This window comes from Strix aluco, chromosome 11 (assembly GCF_031877795.1).
Source record: "Strix aluco isolate bStrAlu1 chromosome 11, bStrAlu1.hap1, whole genome shotgun sequence".
Lineage (NCBI taxonomy): Eukaryota > Metazoa > Chordata > Aves > Strigiformes > Strigidae > Strix > Strix aluco.
The window spans coordinates 24818125-24841817 of record NC_133941.1 but is presented as its reverse complement, the minus strand read 5'-3'; the positions used below and the strand labels follow the sequence as shown (position 1 = coordinate 24841817).

The 23693-nt window shown below is 52.8% G+C and overlaps 1 protein-coding gene across 1 annotated transcript; it reads left to right on the top strand.

Moving 5' to 3' along the window:
- Window positions 1–1272: 1272 nt before the first annotated feature.
- On the top strand, window positions 1273–22928 carry LOC141928096 (antigen-presenting glycoprotein CD1d-like). Its single transcript, XM_074835759.1, has 11 exons — window positions 1273–1294; window positions 1560–1817; window positions 1974–2255; window positions 2576–2645; window positions 15502–15598; window positions 18010–18073; window positions 19189–19446; window positions 21811–22092; window positions 22194–22478; window positions 22615–22711; window positions 22833–22928. The coding sequence occupies exons 1-11, from the start codon at window positions 1273–1275 to the stop codon at window positions 22837–22839; spliced, it is 1722 nt and encodes a 573-aa protein (XP_074691860.1). The 3' UTR covers window positions 22840–22928.
- The last annotated feature ends 765 nt before the right edge of the window (window positions 22929–23693 follow it).

Below are 23693 nucleotides of genomic sequence, written 5' to 3'. Positions count from 1 at the left end.
AAGGAAACAGAGAGGCAGCTCCCAGGCCCAATGCTGTGGATGGAGCTCCATGGGAATGAGAAGGCTGCTCCCTCGAATGGGCCTCAGAGTGGGGAGACCATGGTCCCATCCCTGTCCCAGCTTGGGCCAAGCGCCACCTCTCCAAGGGTTCGATGACTATCAGTGGGAAACACTCCCTTCTAGGCCCTGCAGCCTGTCTCTCCTATTGGGGACCATCACACCACAGCTGCTCCAGCCCATCCACTTCCTGCCCTCTGAGAGGAGCTCCTGGAGGAGCCACTTCTTCCAGCCCTGACTGCACCCATCCCTGACCCCGCAGCTGTGGACTGGGCTGAAACTGCTTGTCACATCTTCCCTGGTGAGTGCCTTCCCCAGGATCAGGCCAGCAGTGATGAGGGGTCAGGGGATATCACCACCTCCCCTCACTCTTGCACCCCACAGCCACCCATGACCAGGGTCTTTGCTCGCATGCCTGGCCCAGCTCTGCTCCTGCTCGTTTGCCACATCACTGGCTTTTACTCATGGCTCATCAGTGTGGCCTGTCTGTGTGATGGCTGTGTGATGGCTGGGAGGTGACAAAGAGGCATGGGGTCAGTGCATAGTCCGGGGGCATGGGAAGCCCAGAGATGCGGTCAGGCTGTGGGAACAGGGTACGCCTCCCCTAAGGGAAAGACAGCCACATCGGGGTGAACCCACCTGGTTAAGTAGGCAGTATAGAGCAGATGGAGATGTCTGTGCTACACAGGGCCAGACATGCCAGGCACAAGTGGCAGCAAGGGACATTCCTGTCAGGGACAGTGGATGCAGCCCATGGCCAGGTGGCACCTCCATGGAGGTAGAAAAGAGAGGTCAGGTCACCCACTGCCGCAGCCATGAGGAAGCCCTCCCAGAGCCAGTGGGATGGCCTCACTCCCACCCAAATTCCCCCAGCACTCACAGCCATGCTGAGGATGCCCCAGACCAGCCCACCCCAAGCAGGAACTTTGAGGCCCTCCCCAAAACCTCAGTGCCAGCCCCATTGGCTGCCAGGGCCACTAGTACCAGCAGAGCTGCCCAGGCAGAGCCACCCTGAGAAGAAGTGTGCCGCTACATCTCTCACAGCCCCTTCCTCCTGCTGCTGCACCCACTACTCCACTCAGGGCCTCGCTGCCGGCACCATGCAGCGTCCTTGCTGCTGCTTCCTCCTCCTCCTCCTCTACCTTCTCCTCCTCTCTGGGACATGGGCAAACCTAGAGGGTAAGTGGGAGCTCTGGCTCATTCACACCTGCTGCCATGCCCCTGTGGGACCCCACGGGTGAGGGGCTTCCTTCTCCACACCCACCTTGGTCACTTGCCTGCTCAACTCTCCTTGTCCCCTGGATCCACATCTCCTCCCTGGCAGGGATGCAGCCACCCCAGCTAGGTGCAGAGGGTGGGAGCTGGGGCTGCCAAGGCTGTGGGGGGCTTGTGGGGGGTCCCCAGGTACCTGCAACCCTGAGGACCCATCCCTCAGCCCCTCCACATTACCCAGCCCTCTCGTCCCACTCTCACCTCTCCCTGTGGACTTCTGTCTCATGTAGGGAGCTTCACAGTCCGGCTGCTCCAGACCTCCACCTTCCAAAACACCTCCTTTGTGATCACAGAGGGGCTGGGCCTGCTGGAAGACATTGAGCTCGGTTCTCTTGATAAACACACCTGGACTATCCGCTTCTACCAGCCTTGGGTGCGCCCAGCCCTGCCCCGCAGCGACTGGGACACCATTGAGAACATGATCAAGATCTATTTGCAGCAGTTCAGCCACCTGATCAATGAAGGTGCCATGCAGAAGGATGTGACCTGTGAGTAACTGGTGTTCTCTGCATCCCCTCTCTGAACAGCATCTGTGAAGTAAGGAAGGACCCAGCAGGGCTGGTGCTGCACAGGAGATGCTGACCATGTCTGCAGGAAGGTAGTCCCAGCCCCTCATGCAACCTCTCTCCTCTCTGCCCCTCCAGACCCCTTCGTGGCCCAGTGCGTGGCGGGCTGTGAGCTCTACCCCAACAGGACCTCCCGGTCCTTTGCCTATGTGGGCTACAATGGCCAGGACTTCCTCAGCTTCAACACAGAGAATGCCACCTGGGTCCTCTCCCAGGACACTGGCCTGTCACGGTATGTGCAGGCCATTCTCCAGAACTATACTGCCTTCAGTGAATTGGTGGAAGTCCTCTTCAATGATACCTGCGTTGACGACATGGAGGTGTTACTGCACTATGGGAAGGCAGCTCTGGAGAGACAAGGTGAGACCACCCTGACCCTGGCACGGCCACCCCAAACCCTATATACGCTGGGGCCAAGCGGTGCCCCACAGGTGCTCCCCTCACCCCTTGGCTCTCACCCCCCAGAGCTGCCCGTGGCCACAGTCTTTGCCCGCACGCCCAGACCAGACCAGCTCCTGCTCATTTGCCGCGTCACCGGCTTCTACCCACGGCCCATCAGCGTGGCTTGGCTGCAGGATGGCCAGGAGGTACCACCAGGTCCGGCGCTCAACACCAGTGCCATCCTGCCCAACGCAGACCTCACCTACCAGGTCCGCATCACCCTGGCCGTGGCCCCCCATGACGGGCACAGCTATGCCTGCCGCGTGCGCCACCGCAGCCTGGGCACCCGCAGTCTCCTCATCCCGTGGGGTAGGTGCCACCCATGGGGATGGGGATGGGGCTCATGAGCTGCCCTGTCCCACAGGATGGAACAATGCCTGGAAATCTCATGACAGCCTCTGCTCATGTTTCTCAGGGAATTCAGAGGTGGTGCTGCTCGCAGGTCTCGGGGCTGGGCTGCTGGTAGCCATGGCCATGGCTGCCATCACGGCACTTTGGGTGTGGAGACGCAGGTAAGGCCCCTTCTGCCACCTGGAGCAGCAGTGGGAGAGAAGGGGAGGAAATGCCCCAGAGGATTGCTGCACTAAGCACCAAAGCTCCTGCTCTGGCCCTGCCAGTTGCTGTCTGCACACCCACAAGGTGTCCTCCATGGAATACCCATGAGACTTCCCCCTCTCATTTCAGAAAGCACCAGCAGATGGATGAATCAGAGTCCAGGAACTCCATCCTGAGCAAAGAAGCTTAGCGGAGAAGGGAGTCAACAGCCCCTGTTTCCTTCTACCACCTTCACAGGGATAAATACTCTACCTTTTTCTGCCTCAATAAAATTCTGGGCACTGCCGAGTATGAGATCAGCTTGACTCAGAGACACAGGGGGAAAACCTGGAGGGTTCCTGACCTGCTTCAATTTGCTAAGCAGGCAAGGATGCCAGTCTGAGACATCCTCACTCATTACACACGATCACGTCTTAGTTGCTGGTGCTGCCCCATGCACCCACTGAGATGCTTTAGGGAATCCCAATGCCCAGTGGCAATTTCTCCCAGTTATGGTACAATAACATATTTATCAGCAGGCAGGAAGCTGTGCCCTTCTACTGTCCCTTTCTAGTATTTTTTCCTGAAAGCTACCTTTATTAACCACATTCCAGAAATATTTCTGCTGAGACTGAACTGTTCCACACAGACTAACAGCACCTGGCCACAAACTGTTTTACAAAGTGATAAGTAACACTGAATCTCTCATGTAATCTGTGGAAGCTACAGATGTGTATAAAATGAAATTAAAACATTCGTGTTTTCACTAAGAACATGTGTCTTTCCTGAGAATTTGGATGGGCTCGGGGAGGTTTTGACCAGCTGCAAATGGAAGCTGGAGCATCACTGAATTATTGGTGTTAATTGCAAGAAACAACAAAGCAAGAAAAAAAGGAAAAGATTGTTTATGCATGTACAAGCATGTTCTTACATATTTTATGGAAATAAGCAACTGTGCGCATAAGGGTAAAGTGTCCCCAAGGCACCCAATTAAGGAGAAAAAGGAAGACAGTCTCCCAACGTAGACATCAGACTTCTGTCATGAATCCTTATTTAGGATCCTGCCAACTATGCCAATTTGTCGCAGATGAATGATTCAGATCACTTAAAGAATCACTATCAAAGGTATTGGCAAAAGTGATTTTAATATGATGTTGTAAAAGTGCGACTTAACAAGGTTCGATGGCAAGGTTCACTCTATTGCTTGAAAGACTCTATTATGTGGAAGAAACATACGAAGGAAAATCGAGTTAGAATCATGCTAGAATGATTTACACAGAGACCAGAGAGACAAAACGGTAAAGGAGACCCTCCCGTTGAGTCACAAGGTCCAGAGTGGACTTCCTTGCTTTCCAAACTCCTGATGGAGCTTAGGTGCGGCTAGGTCCAGTCTTAGCCTCAGACTTGGACAACAGTTTATGCTTAATGAAAGAGATACAATGTGTAAGGGAGACCCTCCCGCTGAGTCACGAGGTTCAGAGTGGACCCCCTTGCTTTCTAAACTCCTTCTCAGACAGGAGTCTAGCTGCAGCTGGATCCAGACTTAGTCCCAGACTTGGACAACAGTTTATGTCTGATGGAATTTCATTCTACATGGATCTAATTTGTATTAATTCAGCATGCTATCAGTCCCTTACTGAGGATCTGTTGTGAATAAGGGGTCTCTCTGCCTTGGGTAAGGAGGGATCTCTTAGTCTCAGGTACAGGATCTCAAACCTTGAGAGGCATCCCTGTTCAAGGGCAGAGTCACCTGGCATGCAGCCCAGTTGCAATTCAGGGAGAACTCAGATTGGGTTCATCCAATGATCTGTCATTGGTAAAAGGTCTCTCTGCCTCAAGAAGCAACCTTGAGAGGCGTCCCAGCTCAAGCTGAGATCACCACCATGCAGCCACGCTGCCTAGCAAGGAGAGCTCAGAGAAGGCTCCTTTAGGCTGTCCTATTTATGGGCCAAGGTGGCTGACTCGTAGTCAAATCACATACAATGGGAAAAGCAGGCAGGAGACTCCTTGTACCCACAACTTGCTTTGTTCCTTGAGCAATGGGTTTTGGAAAAACCACTCACTATTCATGTGTTAATCGCATGGTCCCTGTTCCAAGCTCGTATGCACTGAAGCTCACTGGGTGTCTCTGCTCCTTTGGGGGTTTTCTAGAGGGGTTCTTGGCCTGGCTACAGCTCAGGCCTTTACCTCCTCTGGAGCCTGTACCAAACTACTGCTAGTTTGGTTAAGGTGGTCAAGCGCAACCATCACACTCCACACCATGACTACAGTCAATCCACTTTATCAACTCACAGAGTGGTAGTATGGTTACCTCTTTCCTCTATGCCATAAATACCTGGAGTACTGCAGATCAGTGGTAAGAGCCCAATTATTGTACAACCTGTTTAATTTAAGTGCTATTTATATACTCTGTTGGTACACTTGCAGATCCATGGTAACCAAATAGCTTTTAGTATAAAATATTACTATTAATTACATTATAGGGGAATTTCTCGTGGTGAACAGGGATTGTTTGCTTTGTTATGTACTGAGCCTTTACACATAGAATTATTATAAATAATAAGCATAATAACTTTAGAGCTAACAAAATCACAATTGGATGAAGCATTATATTCAAAGTTCCTGTTGCTGTTGGTGACAATCCAAATAAGGCACCCTACCAACGCTGTTCTCCATCTTTTTTTTACTCTTTCTAGGACATGGTGTATCTATTCTGTATCATGATGGACACTAATCAGGGTTCTCTTTCCCTTGTTCCAATTTCATTTTAGCACTTGAGTCAGGCCATTATGTTGCAACAGTTTTCTTTATCAGTGTAAGACTCATTCCAATGGGGATAGGTAGTAAATCTTGATATGATGTGTAGTTTGATAGTAGCAATTGGTGGGTTGTGACAGGAGCTGAATAGTTAAAGTTACATCCCATAATTTTGGTAAAATTATAAATACAGATATTTGAGTAATTATTTGTCTTTAGAGTGATGTTGTCTATAAATACAGAATCACAAAGGGTTCTCATACAAATACATCCATTTCCAACACATATAAGTACAGTCTCAGGGTTTTCATCAGGATGTATTTCAAAATTACAAACATTTTGTTCAGTGTCAAGACAAACGTCTTGGGCCTTAATGGTATTACTTTCACAAATAAATCCTTGTTGTTCCTGTATAATGCATGCATCAACATCAATAGTTTGCCATTTGTTTCCATTTTGTTGGGCCCATACTCCACGTTCTAACAGATAGACTACAGTTCCATGGTGATTTAACCCCAGAGCAGTGGTTGGTATATGGTGTGTACTGAAACAATGTGTATTGTTAAAACAAAAGTTGTTATAAGTAAAATTAACTAGATGCCACCAAGATTGGAATTCTCTTTCAAATTTAGTTGCATTATCCCAGATTACCTTTCAAATCTCAGTGGGCAAGGTGCCCTCATCTCCTTCCCTTATAATTGCTGTCACAGATTATACCCACAACTGAGAAACACATATGATGCAGAATGTACTATAGTTACCATATTGGTTAGGGTAAGTAGAGAAGTAAGGGTCTCCACCATGTGGGTCAAGCTTGTTGATGTGTGAACTGAATTTGGTTCATGCTGGCGATGATTATTCCTGCAAGAAGACTAAGCAGTCCTTTGATGGTTAACCCAATCTCCAGGATAGGTGTGCTGGTATCATTCCCAGTATCGTTCCTGGAAAGGCAAAACAATACAAATCTCAGCAGGGTTTTTCCAGACAGGTTACCCCTTAGTGGATCAACTTGTTTAACTGCTTGGACTAGAGACAAAAGTTCTTTTTCCCACTCAGAATATCTCTGTTCTGTCTCTTTAAATACAGTTCAGTTAAACGTTAAAGGCCTCTTTGGTCCATCAGGGCCAGTTTGAAATAGGTTACGGTAAGTACCATGTTCAACAAAACCCCATTCAGCTATGGTTGTGGGGGTGTACTGGTCCCAATGACTTTGTTTTTAATTCCTGTGTTAAGGTTTTGACTGTTTCTTCATGTTCTGGGTTCCATCTCATGGTTTTCCCTTTTGTAAAAGTGAGTACAGTGGGCGAGCAATGATAGAAAATCCATGTACCTGTTTTCTCCAATATCCTAAAGTTCCCATTAACTGTTGTATCTCTTTCCTACACCAGGGCATTTGCAACTGTTCTATTTTTCATAAGGTATCTGGAGGAATCACTGCACTGCCCACTATCCACCAAGTACCTAAAAACTTTACTTCTCTGCTTGGTCCCTGAAATTTCTCAGGTGGGATCTCAACTTCTGCTTTGTATACTGCTTACCACACTGCTGCTGCCACTTCCTCCACCTTTTCAGGGGAAGTCCCTCTGATTAGAATATCATCTATGTACTGGTACAGTTTCACATCCTAAGGAAGTGAGACTGTCTGTAAAAGTTCAGCAACCACAGCATGAGCAATCATGGGTGAATGTTTATACCCTTGTGGGAGTCTGTTAAAGGTATACCTTCCCAAGTAAAAGCAAATTTCCCTTTATCCTTCTCCTTCAGGGGCACCATAAAAAACATATCTCTGACATCTAGCACTGCCTGCCATCCATGGATGTGAGGCTGCTTGTAGTGTGGCTGTTAAAGTTACAATATTGTATACTACAACTGTTAGTGGGGCTGCACTGGCATTTAAGTGCCGACTACCGATTGTTAGATGCCATCTCTCATCTGGTTTTCAGACTGGCCAGACTGGTGAATTGTATGGAGAGTGGGTTCTGGAAATAATGTGCTATTTTTCCAAGTCTACTATTACACCAGAAATTCCATTTTGTTCCGCAGCAGGAATCAGATATTGCAGTACACTGGTAATTTTTAAATTGGGGAGTGCTGGGGCTGTGTGGAGTACACACACTGTAGCCCCTCAATTTCTAACAGAGTTGGGTCGGTACTTGTACCAAAGCACCATATACTGCCATCTGGCAAGCACCAGTTTTGTCCAATCAAAACATCAAAATTCAAAATATTTTCATTGTGCTTCTTAATCACAAAGCGAGGAGATGACATGAGGTTCTCACCTAGGACCCATAAATCAGCTTTTCAAGTTTAGCAAATAACACTTGCTCTGTTTACTCTGGTGACTTCAACTCTCTGCCATCGGGGTCACACACCCAGCTTCTCAGCATCCTGTTGTGTTAGTATGGAACTTTGTGCTCCTGTATCTATTAGAAATTTCACCAGTTGTCATCAAGGACCAACTGCAATCAGAATGTATTCTTCTTTAATGATGGGTTTAGGCTCATATTCAGAGGAATCTGAGGGGAACAAGGGGTCATAATTTTCCTTATCATAGTCATCAGGATCACTCCAAATATCACCATCCCAATCCTCTGGGGACACTATTAATTGCCTAATTTGCATGGGGTTAGGCAGGTGTGGGGCCCACACGAGCACCATCTTAATCGTTTCTTCCCAATTTTGTGTTTTCTCCTTTTCTTCCTGTAACTGCTTCTGTAGCTGCTCAGTTTTCAGACAGTATTAATTCAGCTGTCTTTCTGACTTCTATTTCTTCCTTTAGGTCCTGTCCCCTCTTATTGTTATTCTTCATATCTTGATAAGCACTTTCTAAACAGATATTTAGCATTTTGCAAATAATTCCTCTACATTTTCCAGCTTTTATATGGCCCCGGTCACCTTTAGCTGTTCTTCTACACCTTCCCAATCACACCAATTATCCTGAGCCCATTCTTCTGAGAATTTGGGACTTGGACGTATTGCATGTTTCCGTAAGTAATCAGTGATATTACTTGTCATCCTGCTGACTAGGCCAGTTTGTCGCAAAACCTGATTTAGGATCCTGCCAACTATGCCAATTTGTCGCAGATGAATGATTCAGATCACTTAAAGAATCACTATCAAAGGTATTGGCAAAAGTGATTTTAATATGATGTTGTAAAAGTGCGACTTAACAAGGTTCGATGGCAAGGTTCACTCTATTGCTTGAAAGACTCTATTATGTGGAAGAAACATACGAAGGAAAATCGAGTTAGAATCATGCTAGAATGATTTACACAGAGACCAGAGAGACAAAACGGTAAAGGAGACCCTCCCGTTGAGTCACAAGGTCCAGAGTGGACTTCCTTGCTTTCCAAACTCCTGATGGAGCTTAGGTGCGGCTAGGTCCAGTCTTAGCCTCAGACTTGGACAACAGTTTATGCTTAATGAAAGAGATACAATGTGTAAGGGAGACCCTCCCGCTGAGTCACGAGGTTCAGAGTGGACCCCCTTGCTTTCTAAACTCCTTCTCAGACAGGAGTCTAGCTGCAGCTGGATCCAGACTTAGTCCCAGACTTGGACAACAGTTTATGTCTGATGGAATTTCATTCTACATGGATCTAATTTGTATTAATTCAGCATGCTATCAGTCCCTTACTGAGGATCTGTTGTGAATAAGGGGTCTCTCTGCCTTGGGTAAGGAGGGATCTCTTAGTCTCAGGTACAGGATCTCAAACCTTGAGAGGCATCCCTGTTCAAGGGCAGAGTCACCTGGCATGCAGCCCAGTTGCAATTCAGGGAGAACTCAGATTGGGTTCATCCAATGATCTGTCATTGGTAAAAGGTCTCTCTGCCTCAAGAAGCAACCTTGAGAGGCGTCCCAGCTCAAGCTGAGATCACCACCATGCAGCCACGCTGCCTAGCAAGGAGAGCTCAGAGAAGGCTCCTTTAGGCTGTCCTATTTATGGGCCAAGGTGGCTGACTCGTAGTCAAATCACATACAATGGGAAAAGCAGGCAGGAGACTCCTTGTACCCACAACTTGCTTTGTTCCTTGAGCAATGGGTTTTGGAAAAACCACTCACTATTCATGTGTTAATCGCATGGTCCCTGTTCCAAGCTCGTATGCACTGAAGCTCACTGGGTGTCTCTGCTCCTTTGGGGGTTTTCTAGAGGGGTTCTTGGCCTGGCTACAGCTCAGGCCTTTACCTCCTCTGGAGCCTGTACCAAACTACTGCTAGTTTGGTTAAGGTGGTCAAGTGCATCTGTCACAAGCTCAGACAGGCATATGAAGGAATTTAGTTCATGCTCTCAATCAACCAGCACTTGAACATGCGGCTTCAAAAGGTTTCATTTCACAGGAAAACTTCCTCACGAAGTTTCACAGGATAAGACTGACAGCTGTGTGTGAGCCAACTATCAGCTGAGTCAGAAGAAAACCCACCTGGCCTGTGGCCATATACACCACAGTTCCACTGGGGCTGGTTCTCCCCTGGTCAAACCCTGTCAACCACAGTGCTATGAGCAGGACTGAATTTCCCTGACAGCCAATCTCCTGCCAGCACCACGGGGCTCAAGGATCTCACTGCAGGAGGAGTGATGCTGAGTATTTCCCAGCCCTTGCTGAACTAGGACAGACAGATGAAACTTTTGGCTGTGGGCGGGACTCACCCCAGGGCTGGGAGCCTGCAGCCTCAGCACCAACAGGGCACACAGGGCAATTCGTCTCCCAGCCAGAGTGAAACACCCTGCAGCACTCATGGGACATGGCAGGATGAAGCTCACCCACCGGACCTGGAGAGCAGATGCAGCCAGTAAGGAAACCTGGTAAGAAAAGGTGATCATGTGCATGACCTCCCAAGGAACCCTACAATAACACACACCCAAACACCCAGTACCGGGGAGGTGTCTGCCACTGTTTGTTCACAGCCCCCAAGAAACTCTGCAATAACACACACACAAACACTCAGGTGTTTTGAGAAGTCTCTTCAGATATTTCAGCCCAGCCCAGTGGGGGCTGGTGCCCACATGCCCAGTGCAACACCCAGAGGCATTGTAGACCTGCCCACCCCACCCCAACTCACCCAGGTGTGGTTCTGAGCTGGGCAGGGTTACAGCTCTCACCTGAGGGGGTGTCTGTGGGGACCAATGGTCATGTGAGGTGGAACTGCAAACTCCTAGTCACCTGGGGGTGGACACAAAGAGTGGTCACCTGAGAGGACTCTAAGAACCAATGCTACCTGAGGGAACTGTGGGGACCAATGGTAACCAAGGGGGTAACTCTGAAGACCAATGGTCACTTTAGGGGACTGTGAGGACCAACGGTCACCTGATGGGACTGTGAGTACCAATGGTCTGTGTGGACAAACAGCCTCCTGACCACTTTGGTCATTTGCTGGCCAAAGGAAGTGAAAATATCAAGGAGTAAGAAGTTGTGATCTCTGCTACATGATGTAAGAAAGTGCAAAAAAACAACAAAAACTTGAGGACAAGTACATTCAATAGAGATGAGGAAAAGCTAAAGCAGAACTTCCGGTCCACTGCAACAGTGGGAGACATCTGGAGAAAATTCAGAGGGGGCTGAACACATCATGAGCACCTGCAAAGCCAGGTGCCTGCACCTGCCCATGAGCCACCAGTGACCGCACATGCATCTGCACAAGCCAGAGGCCTGCTAATTGCTTATCAGCAAGAAGTGACCAACAGTCACCGTAGGAAGGACTGTGAGGACAAATGGTCACCTCATAGGACTGTGTGGACAAAATCCCCCCTGCCCCTTCCCTCACTGGCTGCCCCATGGCTGTACTTTGCCATCCTAACAGCCAAACACTCTCCTCTGATTCCAGTGCTGGTGGCCCTGCCAGGAGGGATGTGGACATGGTGGTGACATGGTCAGACATCCCCTGGGTAATGCCAAGGTGAGCTGCCGGGGAAGTGGGAGGGTTGGTGCCATTTCTGGGCCCACCAGGCGACCGCAGTGTCCCTACTTCTCTGTGGGACAGCTCTACAGAAAGGAAGGGGTTCGGTTTTTGGAGGTTACCAGGGTGCGCCCCCTCAAACTTCCCCTCAGCTGTGGTTTCAGTTCTGCCTTAGCCCCCAACGTGGTCACTCCCAGCAAAGGGGAAGAGAAACTGCAGGGTGAGTGAAGGCCCCAGGGGACAGCCAGGGAGGAGCTGGTGACATTGTGGGGGTGAGGCCAGCTCTGGTCACCCCATTGTCCTTCCAGCACTGGACACTGGTGACAATAGGGATAGAGCTTCCACCATTCCTGTTCCCATGCCCAGGGGCACTAGGGGAAGGGGATGGGGTTCCCCATCAAAGATGGTGGGGAGGAGCCTCAGGCCCTCTCCTGGGGGTGTTTAGGGGAGAGTTGGAGCTCCCCAGCACTGTTACCACAGCAGTGGGCAAGCTGGGAACTGCTCGTCACTTCCTCCCTGGGGAGCCCCATCCCCAGGGTTAGGCAGGCAGTGCAGGAGGAGCCTGAGCTGGAGGTGCCAAGGGGGACCCAAAGCAGCACTTCTTCCTGTGTGGAGTCTGAGAGGACAGAGGCCATCTTTCTCCAGTCAGGACTGAAACCCAGAAGTCATTGTCACATCCATCAGAGCTGAAAATTCTCCACAAGAACAGAGATAGGGGCAAGGTACCATCAGTGGGGAGGGGGAGTCAGGGGGATCCAACTTGGGTCCTTGAGCACCCATTTTCTCCTAGTGCCACTTCCTGGGCCTCCCTTTCCTTGCCCTCTCCTCCTGGACAGGCTCTCCCCAGCCTGTCACAGCACTTCATGCTCAAGACCTGATTTCAGCTTTCCTTCCTCCTACACATACCCAGCCCCCAGCTCGGGACTTCTGGGCCCCTCCCCAGCACATTCGCACCAGTCCCATTGGCAGAGAGCTACCGCTGTGACTCCTGGGCTGGGTCGAAGCATGGGACTCCACGGGTTCCTCCTCCTCCCGCCATCACTGCTGCTGCTGCTTCAGCCTTGCCGCATGCACCATGCAGCCCCCTGACCGCCTCATCCTCTTTCTTCCCCTCCTCCTCCCTGGGATGTGGGCAGACCCAGAGGGTAAGTGGGAGCCCTGGCTCATCCCAACCACACTCACCCCCCTGTCAGAGAGCCCTACAGGTTCCTCAGGGGAGGCATGGCCAGGCCACTGTCCCCTGCATGGGGGGATGATCCCCATCACCAAAGGGCCACCCCCTCCACCACACAGCACCCAAAGGTGCCCTGTTCCTGCTCACCCTCTCTGTTCCTGCCTCCAGCTCGGGGCTTCATGTCCCACCAGCTCCAGCACAGAGGCTCAGGCACCTAAGCTGAAGTGAGGCCAGGGGTCCCCAGCCAGGCCTGGGGCATTGGGGTTCCCCCAAAGGTGCCTTCATCCTGCCCATGGATGTCAGGGGGGTCTCTGCCCCACATGGTGCTGTGGGCCCCTTACAGCAGCACATCATTCGTTGGGGAGCTGCACCTGTGAGAGGGTGTTTCGGGCGCTGCCATCACATAGAGCGTTTCACCACAACCCTGTGAGACCTCACGTTTCCGGGGAGGGCAGCAGCTGACATGAGAACACGGGATTGATCTCTGGGCTGGGCTACTCTCCTGCCCCTGTCAGTGTTCAGTCTCCTTTAGCTCCTGATGTCCAGGAGCCCCCAGACCTGGACGAAATGCCTTTTCCCCTCCTCCATTCTCCATATGTGCAGGTCTATGGCAGATACAGGTCCTGGCATGGGTGCTTCTTCTGGGGGAAGCATTGCCCCAGATGAGCATTGACGTGCCCCCCACCATCCACTTCGCTCCACACAGTCAGACAGCAGTCACTGGGCAGGAGGGAGGTGGAGAGGGGAGGGGACAAGGTGCCTGAAATCCTGTAAAGGAGAGAAACGCCTCTTTGAAAATAAAACAGAGAAGGAAAAAAAGCAGCAGAGGCAGAGGAAGTTCAGACAGGAAAGCAACCCTGAGCAGGCTGAAGAGCATAGAATCAGAATCATAAAATAATTCGGGTTGGAAGGGACCTTCAAAGCTCAGCCAGTCCAACCCTCCCTGCAATGAGCAGGGACATCTTCAACTAGATCAGGTTACTCAGAGCCCCGTCCAGCCTGACCTTGAATGTTTCCATAGAGGGGCCATCTACCACTAATCTGGGCAACCAGTTCCAGTGTTTCACCACTCTCATAATAAGAAATTTCTTCCTTATATCTAGTCTGAATCACCTGTTTTCCCTCCAGTCCCCCCCACTCATCTCCTCTTTCCAGCAGCCCTTCCCAGCCCCATCCTCTTTCCCAGCAGAGCCACAGGTTCTCCAGTTTCTCCAGACCAGCTTCTTCACCAACAGCAGCTCTGCTGAGGTGTTCCTGGTGGCTCTCCTGGGGGACGTGCCCATCTTTACACTGGATCCTGACAACTGGAGCACGCACTTCCACTGGCCCTGGGCTCTCCAGGCCACAGCCGAGGGTGACATGGAGAAGATCAAGGGCCAGGTGAAACCCTTTCTGCGCAATATGGTCCGATACATACACACTGTGGTCTGGCAAGCACAACGGGACTGTGAGTATGGGGATGACCCCACCCAGATCCCCAGGCCCTTTCCCCGGGTTCTGACTGTGCCATCCTCCCCACCGAGGTGGCATTTATGGGGTCTCATAGGGTGCAGCAACTCCTGAAAAGGTAATGGGAAATGCTGTGACTGTCGGGGCACATGGCTAGCAGAAGGAGGGAGGACAGTGCACCAAAAACACCCCTCAGGGCTCTTGCCATCTGGCACAGGGGAACCCCTCTGCACACCGGGGACCTGCCACCAGATTTACCAGAGATGCAGGACCCACACAGCACAGATCAGGGAAAGAGAAAGTTGGGGGCAAATATTTTGGGGGACAACATTCTGTTTGAGCAACTACCCTGCACTAACTGGCCCCGAATACACTCTGACCTTCCAAGGGGACTGAGGGCTTGCAGGAGGACCCAGGGCTTCCTGAAGCATGGCCCCATGCCCTGGTCCCCGTTGCACCCCACTGCCCGCAGCACTCCTGCATGTGCCTCCAGCCACATCCTGCCTCAGGCCACCCTTGTTCCACATACTCATGGGGCCTCTCCACTGGTTCTGCCCTTGGTAGATCCATTGGTGATCCAGACCCGTGCAGGCTGTGTGCTGCATCCCAATAGGACAAGCTTGGGCTTCATGGATGTCGGGGAGGGTGGCAGAGACTTAATAACTTTCGAGGTGGAGAGGCAGCGCTGGGAGCCACAGCAGCCATCCCTGCTAGCAGAGCTAGCCAGTCAGTCCCTCACCAGCATGAAAGCCGTCACAGGGCTCCTGGTGCACCTCCTCTCCATCTCCTGCCAGACCTACATCCTCACCCTGTGCAGGTACGGGAGGGCTGACCTGGAGAGACAAGGTGAGACCACCCTGACCCTGGCACGGCCACCCCAAACCCCCCACACACACTGGGGCCAAGCGGTGCCCCACAGGTGCTCCCCTCACCCCTTGGCTCTCGCCCCCCAGAGCTGCCCGTGGCCACAGTCTTTGCCCGCACACCCAGACCAGACCAGCTCCTGCTCATTTGCCGCGTCACCGGCTTCTACCCACGGCCCATCAGCGTGGCTTGGCTGCAGGATGGCCAGGAGGTGCCACCGGGCCCAGCGCTGAACACCAGTGCCATCCTGCCCAACGCAGACCTCACCTACCAGCTCCGCATCACCCTGGCCGTGGCCCCCCATGATGGGCACAGCTATGCCTGCCGCGTGCGCCACCGCAGCCTGGGCACCCACAGTCTCCTCATCCCGTGGGGTAGGTGCCACCCATGGGGATGGGGATGGGGTGCAGGTAGTAGCCACTGGCCCTGCAAGGGGCAGCTCTTGCCTGGTGCTGCCACACTCACACAGACACCCTATTCTCTTCCTGTCCCAGAAAACCGCAGCACAGCTCCAACCATCGGCATCACCATCGCAGTGCTGCTCCTTGTGGCCACAGCCTCTGCTGCATGGGTTTGGCGGTGGAAGCACAGGTGAGGTCTCCCTCCCACCATCTGCTCTTAGGTTTCTGGGCATATGGATAGGGCCAGGGGTTGCAGCAGAAGCAGCTCTGCAGGGATGAACTCCCCAGCCCTGAGCGCAGTTCACGGCGCCCCCCCTTGCAGGAAAGGTGATAAGGCCATATAGGAGACCCAGGAATTCTTCATTTGAGCCCTGGCTGTCTGCCCAGCAACAAGCTCCCCCACCACCAGCTTTCCTCCCTGCTCATCTCATGTCCCATCCCTGACCCATCAGCACTGACAAGGTGTTTACTCTGGAAAACCACTGCATTAAACAGCTACAAAATTTCTCAACAGCACGTGGCTCCTGTGGCTCTCACCCTCCTTCCCCCTCACATGGTCCCCCCAGGAAACCCCCTAGCGTGCTGCAGAGACCCCACATTGCAACCAGGAAAATTCTCCCTTTTCCTGGATACTGTCTGACCTCCCCTGGCATGTCAGGAGAAGCAATTCCTCCACCAACTTCTCCCACTTCTTGGCATCTCCATGGAAAGTGTCTGTCCCTGGCAGCAGGGCAGTGACGACCTGGGGCCAGACCAGTGTGGGGCCACTGAGTGTGATGAAGGATGGAGCAGGCCACAAACCAGGGAGAGATGGAGGGTTTTGAGCTGTATCATTGGGGAGAGAAGGGGAAGGGAGGACCCAAGTGACATCTCCAATCCCCTGATGCAGGGAGGCATTTTGAGCAGGTGCAAAGCCACTCCTGCTCCAGCGGTGACCTCACTCTCCATCCAGGATGGGTTTGGGTCGGGATCTCCTCCACTCCTGACTTGTGCCTTCATGCCTGACTCCTGCCCCTGCAAAAGCTGGAGGGGTGGGGGACAGTCACCTTCCCAATATGCCTGACAGCCATGAAAGAGCCATGCTGAGGCTCTGGGGGACTCAGTCTTTGAGCAACATGCCCCTAAGAAGGGTGGTGTGGTGGGTTGACCTTGGCTAGCCACCAGGTGCCCACCAAGCCACTCTATCACTCCCTCTCCTCAACTGGACAATGGGGAGAAAATATGACAAAAGGCTTGTGGGTCAAGATAAGGACAGGGGGATCACTCAGCAATTACCGTCACAGGCAAAAGAGACTCATCTTGGAGAAACTGATTTAATTTATTGCCAATCAAAACTACAGTAGGTTAATAACACATAAGTAGGATAAGAACACATCTAAAAACACCTTCCCTCCCTGCCCCTTCCTCCCAGGCTCAACTTCACTCTTGACTTCTCTACCTCCTTTTCCAAAGTGGCACAGCAGGATGGGGAATGGGAATTGCCATCAGTTTATTTTATATTGTCTCTGTCGCTCCTTCCTCCTTACCCTGCCTCAGTGTGGGGTCCCACCCATAGGAGACAGTTCACAAACTGCTCCAGCATGGGTCTGTCCCACAGGGTGCTCCAGCACACGTCCCCCACAGGGTCACAAGTCCTGCTCCAGCATGGGCTTCTCTCCATGCCATCACAGGTCCTGCCAGGAGCCTGCTCCAGTGCGGGCTCTCCATGGGGTCACAGCCTCCTTCAGGTTCGTCCACCTGCTCCAATGTGGGGTCCTCAATGGGCTGAAGGTGGATATCTGCCCCACTGTGGTCCTCCATGGCTGCAGGGGGACAGTCTGCCTCACCGTGGTCTTCACCATGGGCTGCACAGGCACCATCTCTGCTCTGGTGCCTGGACCATCTCCTCCTTCACTGACTTTGGTGTCTCCTTAGTTGTCTCTCTCATGTATTCTCACTTCTCTCTCCCAGATGCTATTGTGCATCAGTTTTTACCCCTTCTTCAGTATGTTAGCACAGAGTCGCTACCAACATCGCTGATTGGCTCAGCCTTGGCCAGTGGCAAGTCTGTCTTGGAGTTGGCTGGAACTGGCTCTGTTGGACATGGGGGCAGCTTCTGGCATCTCCTTACAGAAGCCACACCTGCAGGCCCCCTGCTACCAAAACCCTGCCACATAAACCCAATACTCTCTACTAGAGGACTACGGAGTAAACCCCTGGGGGTTACCATGGGAGGAGGCGAAGGCCACCATGGGCCAGGCTCAGCCTACATCTCCTTGGGTGTCAAGGTGCTGCTGCAGCCAGGAGGGATGCCCCCTGCATCCAGGAGGGATGACTTCACACCCACCCAAATTCCCCCGGCACTCACAGCTGCTGGCCAGAGAGCCCCAGCCCAACCCTCCACCACCCATACCGCTTCCCGCTAGGGAACACACCTAGCCATGCCCTCCCCAAAACCTCAGCACAGGCCTCATTGGCTACCGGGGCTGCCTCATGACACTGTCACTGGCAGAGCTGCACAGGCAGAGTAGCCCTTGGGAGAAGTGCGCGGTCACAGCTCATGTGGCCACTTCCTTCTCCTGCTACTCTTTCTCCTGCACACTTGCCGCTGGTACCATGCAGCCCGCATGCTGCGTCCTCTTCTTCCTTCTCCTCCTGCTTCCTGGGATGTGGGCAGATCCAGAGGGTAAGTGAGAGCCCTGGCTCACCCCCACCTGCTCCCATCCCTGCATTGTGGGACCCCACAGAGGTGGCAAGGGGTGGGCACAGACAGACCATTGTCCCCATCACCAAAGGGCCAACCCCCACCTCGTAGCACTCAAAGGTGCCCCCATGCCCACTTGCTCAGGGTTCCCTGCCCCTGGCGCTGGGAGCACCACTGGCACTGGGATTTAGACACCTGAGCAGTCAAGGGGTCCCTCAGCCAGACCTGGGGTGCTGTGGTGTCCTCAAAGATGTCTTCCTCCTGCAGGGAGCCTACAGGCAGCAGGGGTTCTCAGCCCCTCATGATACAACAGCCCTGCACTGGGCTCCAACCCTTTGAGCAGGTCCTGGCACTGCCCTCAGCCTGCAGGATCATTTCTCTTGTAACCAAAGGGTCCCTGGATCCTCTGCATTCTCCCCTGTGAAGCAACGCTCGAAGGTTCCTCCTGCAGCTACAATAAGCCTTCACCTGCATTCCCAGCCTGTTTCCCATTCTGCGGGCAGGCGCTCGCTGTGCCCTGGCCAAGGAAGCACCCACTGCTCCAAAACGGGCTTCACTCTGCCCTGCTTACTACTGAAGCCTCATTCAGTGCTGCGGCACCAAACTGAGTCTCCTGCCTCCTGTTAGGGTTCAGTCTTGAGCACCGCCTGGGAGCCCCTAAAATGCCCCTCCCTCCCAGCCTCCCCAGCCCCTGCACTGTGCGCGGGTCTCCAGTGGATCCAGGTCCTAGCATGGGTGCTCCTTACCAGAGGAAGAATCACCCCAAACCAGCACCGAGGTCCCCTCTGCCATCCCTTCCACACAGCTAAGTGACAGCTCTCAGAAGGCCACACTGGGGAGGTGGATGGCTAAAAAAAAGAAATTAGAGGAGAAGTAGGGGGAGGCTCAGCGAGGGTGTGGAAGGAAACTGCAAACTGAGTGAAACTGGGGATTTCCCCCACCCTGCCTGTCTGCCCCATTTTGCCCTGTTGCCAGGGACACTGCAAGCCAGCCTTCCTCCTGGGGCCACCCACCAGCACCGGAGCTGGCAGTCTCCTGACCTCTGCCTTCATCCTCATGCACCCCAATGCTGCTTCCTCTCCCCCCTCTCCCCACAGGCTCTTGTAAACTCCACATTTTCCAAACCTTTGTCTTCCACAACACCAACTTTGTGGACACTTCGGGCTGGGCCACCCTGGAGGACATCGTCTTTGCTAGACTGCGCAAACCCACCCGGGACATCCAGTACCTCTACCCATGGGTCTACCCATCCCTGCCTGCAGCAGAGTGGGACAACCTGAAAAACCTCTTCAATATCTACATCCACAACCTCATCCTGTCCCTGTTGGGTGATGTCAAGCAGTACCAGATACCCTGTGAGTACCAGGTGCTCAGCACCTCCTCATCCAAGGCAGGAAGCTGTGAGAAGGAGCTCAGAGCCACAACCACCAACTTTCCCAAAATGGGGCTGTCAGAAGGGCATGGAATGGGCCTCATCTTGCATCGGCAAGACCCCCAAACCACCCTATCCTGTGCAGAGGTCACACAAGGCCATCCTGGTCCTCAGCACAAACCTTGGGCTGTCTTTAGCTCCACTTACGCCCTCACACCAGCCCCCCTATTGCTCTCTGGGCACCACAGATCCCACCAGGGGCAGCCCAAGGATGACGAGCTACAGGGCTTAGGACAGGTTTCTCACCTGCAGAGTTTCCACTTGGTGTAAAGTAGAGTAGTAACACGGGGGAATATAGAATAGAATAGAATAGAATAGAATAGAATAGAATAGAATAGAATAGAATAGAATAGAATAGAATAGAATAGAATAGAATAGAATAGAATAGAATAGAATAGAATAGAATAGAATAGAATAGTTCAGTTGGAAGGGACCTACAAGAATGATCTAGTCCACTGCCTGACCAATTCAGGGCTGATGAAAAGTTTAAAGCAAATTATTAAGGGCATTGTCCAAATGCCTCTTAAACACTGACAGTCTTGGGGCATTGACCACCTCTGCAAAGAAAAGTTTCCTAATGTCAAGTCTGAATCTCCCCTGATGCAGCTTTGAACCATTCCCAGGCATCCTGTCCCTGGATCCCAAGGAGAGATCAGCACTTTCCTCTCCACATCCCCTCCTCAAAAAGCTGAGGTCGCCCCTCAGCCTCCTCTTCTCCTAACTAGACAAGCCCCGAGTCCTCAGCCACTCCTTATAGGACACGCCTTCCAGCCTCTTCACCAGCTCTGTTGCCCTCCTCTGGATGCATTTGAGGACCTTCACATCCTTCTTAAACGGTGGGGCCCAGCACTGCACACAGCACTCAAGGTGAGGCCGCACCAACACTGAATAGAGCGGGATAATCCCCTCTCTTGGCGGGGAGGTTATACTCTGTTTGATGCACCCCAGGATGCGGTTTGCCCTCTTGGCTGCCAAGGCACACTGCTGGCTCCTACTGAGCTGCTGCTGACCAGCACCCCCAGTTCCCTCTCTGCAAGGCTGCTCTCCAGCCACTCCCCTGCCAGTCTGTATTTGTGTCCACTGTTACTCCGTCCCAGATGCAGAATCTGGCATTTGTTCTTGTTAATGCCATTTCATGCTGCTGATGATTGCCCAATGCTCCAATCTATCCAGATCCCTCTGCAAGGCCTCTTGTCCCTCAACAGACTCAACAGCACCTCTCAGTTCGGTATTATCAGCAAACTTGCTAATGGTGCACTCAACTCCTGCACCCAGATCATTGATCAAAATATTGAGCAGCACTGGCCCTAGGACTGAGCCCTGAGGAACACCACTGGTGGCCATTCGCCAGCCAGATGTAGCCCCATTCACTACAACCCTTTGAGACCTCCCCTTCAGCCAGTTCTTCACCCAGTGCACCATGAATGTGCTCACCCCACAGTTAGACAACTTGTCTAGAAGGATGCTGTGAGGGACAGTATCAAAAGCCTTATAAAATCCAGGAAAACTACATCCACTGCCTTCCCCTCACCTTATCATAGGAGGATATGAAATTAGTTACAAGACTTTCCCTTTGTGAACACATGTTGACTGTGCCTGATGATTGGATTGTCCTTTAAATGCCTTTCAATAGCCCCCAGTATGATCTTCTCCATAATTTTTCCAGGTACTGAGGTCAGACTAACAGGTCTGTAGTTTGTAAATTGGAATAATGCTGGCTAGCTTGCAGTCAGTGGGGACCTCTCCAGACTCCCAAGACCTTTGGTCAAGAGATCTTTGATCAAGAGGTGTCCTGCCATAACATCGTCAGCTCCTTCAGTACTTGGATGAATCAAGTGCTTGGATGAATCAGTTACTTGGATGAAACAGCTGGTGCCTTACAATTTCAGTGTCCACAAATGGAAAGTCAGTGTTCCCACAGTCGTGGTCCTCTGACTCAGAGGACGGGGCAGCGCAAGGTCTATCAGTATTATTAAAGACTGAGGCAAAAAGAGCATTGAATGCCTCTGCTTTTTTCTTCTTTCCTGTTAGTCAAGTGATCATCTTCAACAAGTATCAGTCCAATGTTTTCTTTAAACCGCCTCTCACTATTAACACACTTAAAAACGCCTTTCTTGTTGTCTAACACAACACTGGCCAGTCTCAACTCTAATTGAGTTCTCACTGTGGAGAATGACCTGGGGTGCAGAGGGATGGGGGAAAGGGTTCTGCTGAAAGAAGTGGGTGCCAGGATGCAATATCAGGTTCCAGCTCGACTTGCACTCATGATGTCCATTGTCCCCCCCAGACCCCTTTGTGTTCCAGTGCGCAACCGGCTGCAACTTGTATCCCAATGGCTCCTATACCAAATTCTACCATCTCGCCTACAACAGCCACAGCTTCCTCAGCTTCAATGTGGACAACATCCTCTGGGAGAGGCAGCAGGAAAGCGAGCTGGCAATGCAAGTTGAGAGGAAGTTCACCACCTTCACTGGCTTCTCTGAGACTGCGCAGCACCTTCTAAATGTCACCTGTGTTGACCACATGAAGAAATTCATCGAGTATGGGAGGGCATCTCTGGAGAGACAAGGTGAGACCACCCTGGCACGGCCACCCCAAACCCTACACACACACTGGGGCCAAGTGGTGCCCCACCAGGGCTGCCCTCACCCCTCAGCTCTCTCCTCCCAGAGCTGCCCGTGGCCACAGTCTTTGCCCGCACACCCAGACCAGACCAGCTCCTGCTCATTTGCCGCGTCACCGGCTTCTACCCACGGCCCATCAGCGTGGATTGGCTGCAGGATGGCCAGGAGGTGCCACCGGGCCCAGCGCTCAACACCAGTGCCATCCTGCCCAACGCAGACCTCACCTACCAGCTCCGCATCACCCTGGCCGTGGCCCCCCATGACGGGCACAGCTATGCCTGCCGCGTGCGCCACCGCAGCCTGGGCACCCGCAGTCTCCTCATCCCGTGGGGTAGGTGCCACCCATGGGGATGGGTGCAAGGCGCGGGCAGAGGCCCCTGGCCTCATGTAGGTGCCTGGAGGATGGTGGGTCAGGCTCTGATGGGAGCTCCAGCCATGGCCTCCTGCAACCCTTCTCTCTCCTCCAGGCAGCTCCAATGTCGCTCTCAGTGTTGGCATCACCATCACAGTGCTGCTGACCATGGCTGCAGTCCTTGCTGGGGCCATCTGCCACTACAGGCGCAGGTGAGGTCTCCTCCTCACCCAGCTGCACCAGCCCCATCAGCTCCAGGCCATGGCACGTGGGACCCGCCTGGCCAGGGCTGCTGCCCTTGTCCAGCCTCACTCACCTCTTCCTCTCCTGCAGGCACTGAGACCACAAGACACAGCACACCTGTGATACCCTGGGGCCACACTGGCTCCCCACATCTCCCTGATAATAAACCACTAATTAACACCCCCACACATGTGGGAACTCTTGGTGTGCCATGACCAGTGCCCATAAGCACATGGCATCACGTGACTCCTGCCCACCCCAGGACAGACCAGAAGAGCCCCAGTGCAACGCAGGAGCACGTCCACACTCCTCATCTCAGGGTGAAACACCGGGACAGCCCCCCAACACCAAGAGTGTGTCCCTGGCCCCAGCCCCTATTCCTGGGGCACCAGGCTCCCCACGAAACAGCAGGACTAGGCCAACGCAGGCTGGGGCAGTGATGTGGCAGGGTAAGAGAGGATCATCCCCCCCTCCACCCTTCTGGGAGCACATCAGCACCTCTGCACCAGATCCAAGTCCCTGGGACAAAGGAATGATGACAAACAGGCTCAGGGACAGCACACAGCTTGGGGACACGGGGAGCCCAGGCACGCGCCTGGCTGTGGGAACGGGCTTCACCTCCCTCGTGGGAAATTCAGCCACCCTGGGGCAAACCTGCCCAGTTCAGTGCTGGGGGCAGCAGCACCGAGGGGACAGAGATGTCTGTGCAACGCAGGGTGTTGTGCGCACACGCGGCAGCAAAGGACATTCCCAGCAAGGACAGTGGATGCAGCCAGCCGGTTCATCCACCTGCGCCGGGGGTAGACCAGAGGGACTGGGTCACCCGCCCGGCCCCAGGTGTCAGGGTGCCGCCGCGGCCATGCAGCCAGGGGCTGGCCTTGCTCCCACCCAAATACCCCCAGCACTTGTGGCCACAGGTCAGGGTGCCCCCTCCAGCCTTCCTGTCCTCCC

Excerpts from the sequence above, each read along its gene's own strand:
- LOC141928096 (XM_074835759.1), top strand. The coding sequence starts at position 1,273 with ATGCCCCTGTGGGACCCCACGG. Across the intron at positions 15,599-18,009 it reads GTTTGGCGGTGGAAGCACAG|CCCGCATGCTGCGTCCTCTT; the intron begins GTGAGGTCTCCC and ends GGTACCATGCAG. Across the intron at positions 22,479-22,614 it reads CAGTCTCCTCATCCCGTGGG|GCAGCTCCAATGTCGCTCTC; the intron begins GTAGGTGCCACC and ends TCTCTCCTCCAG.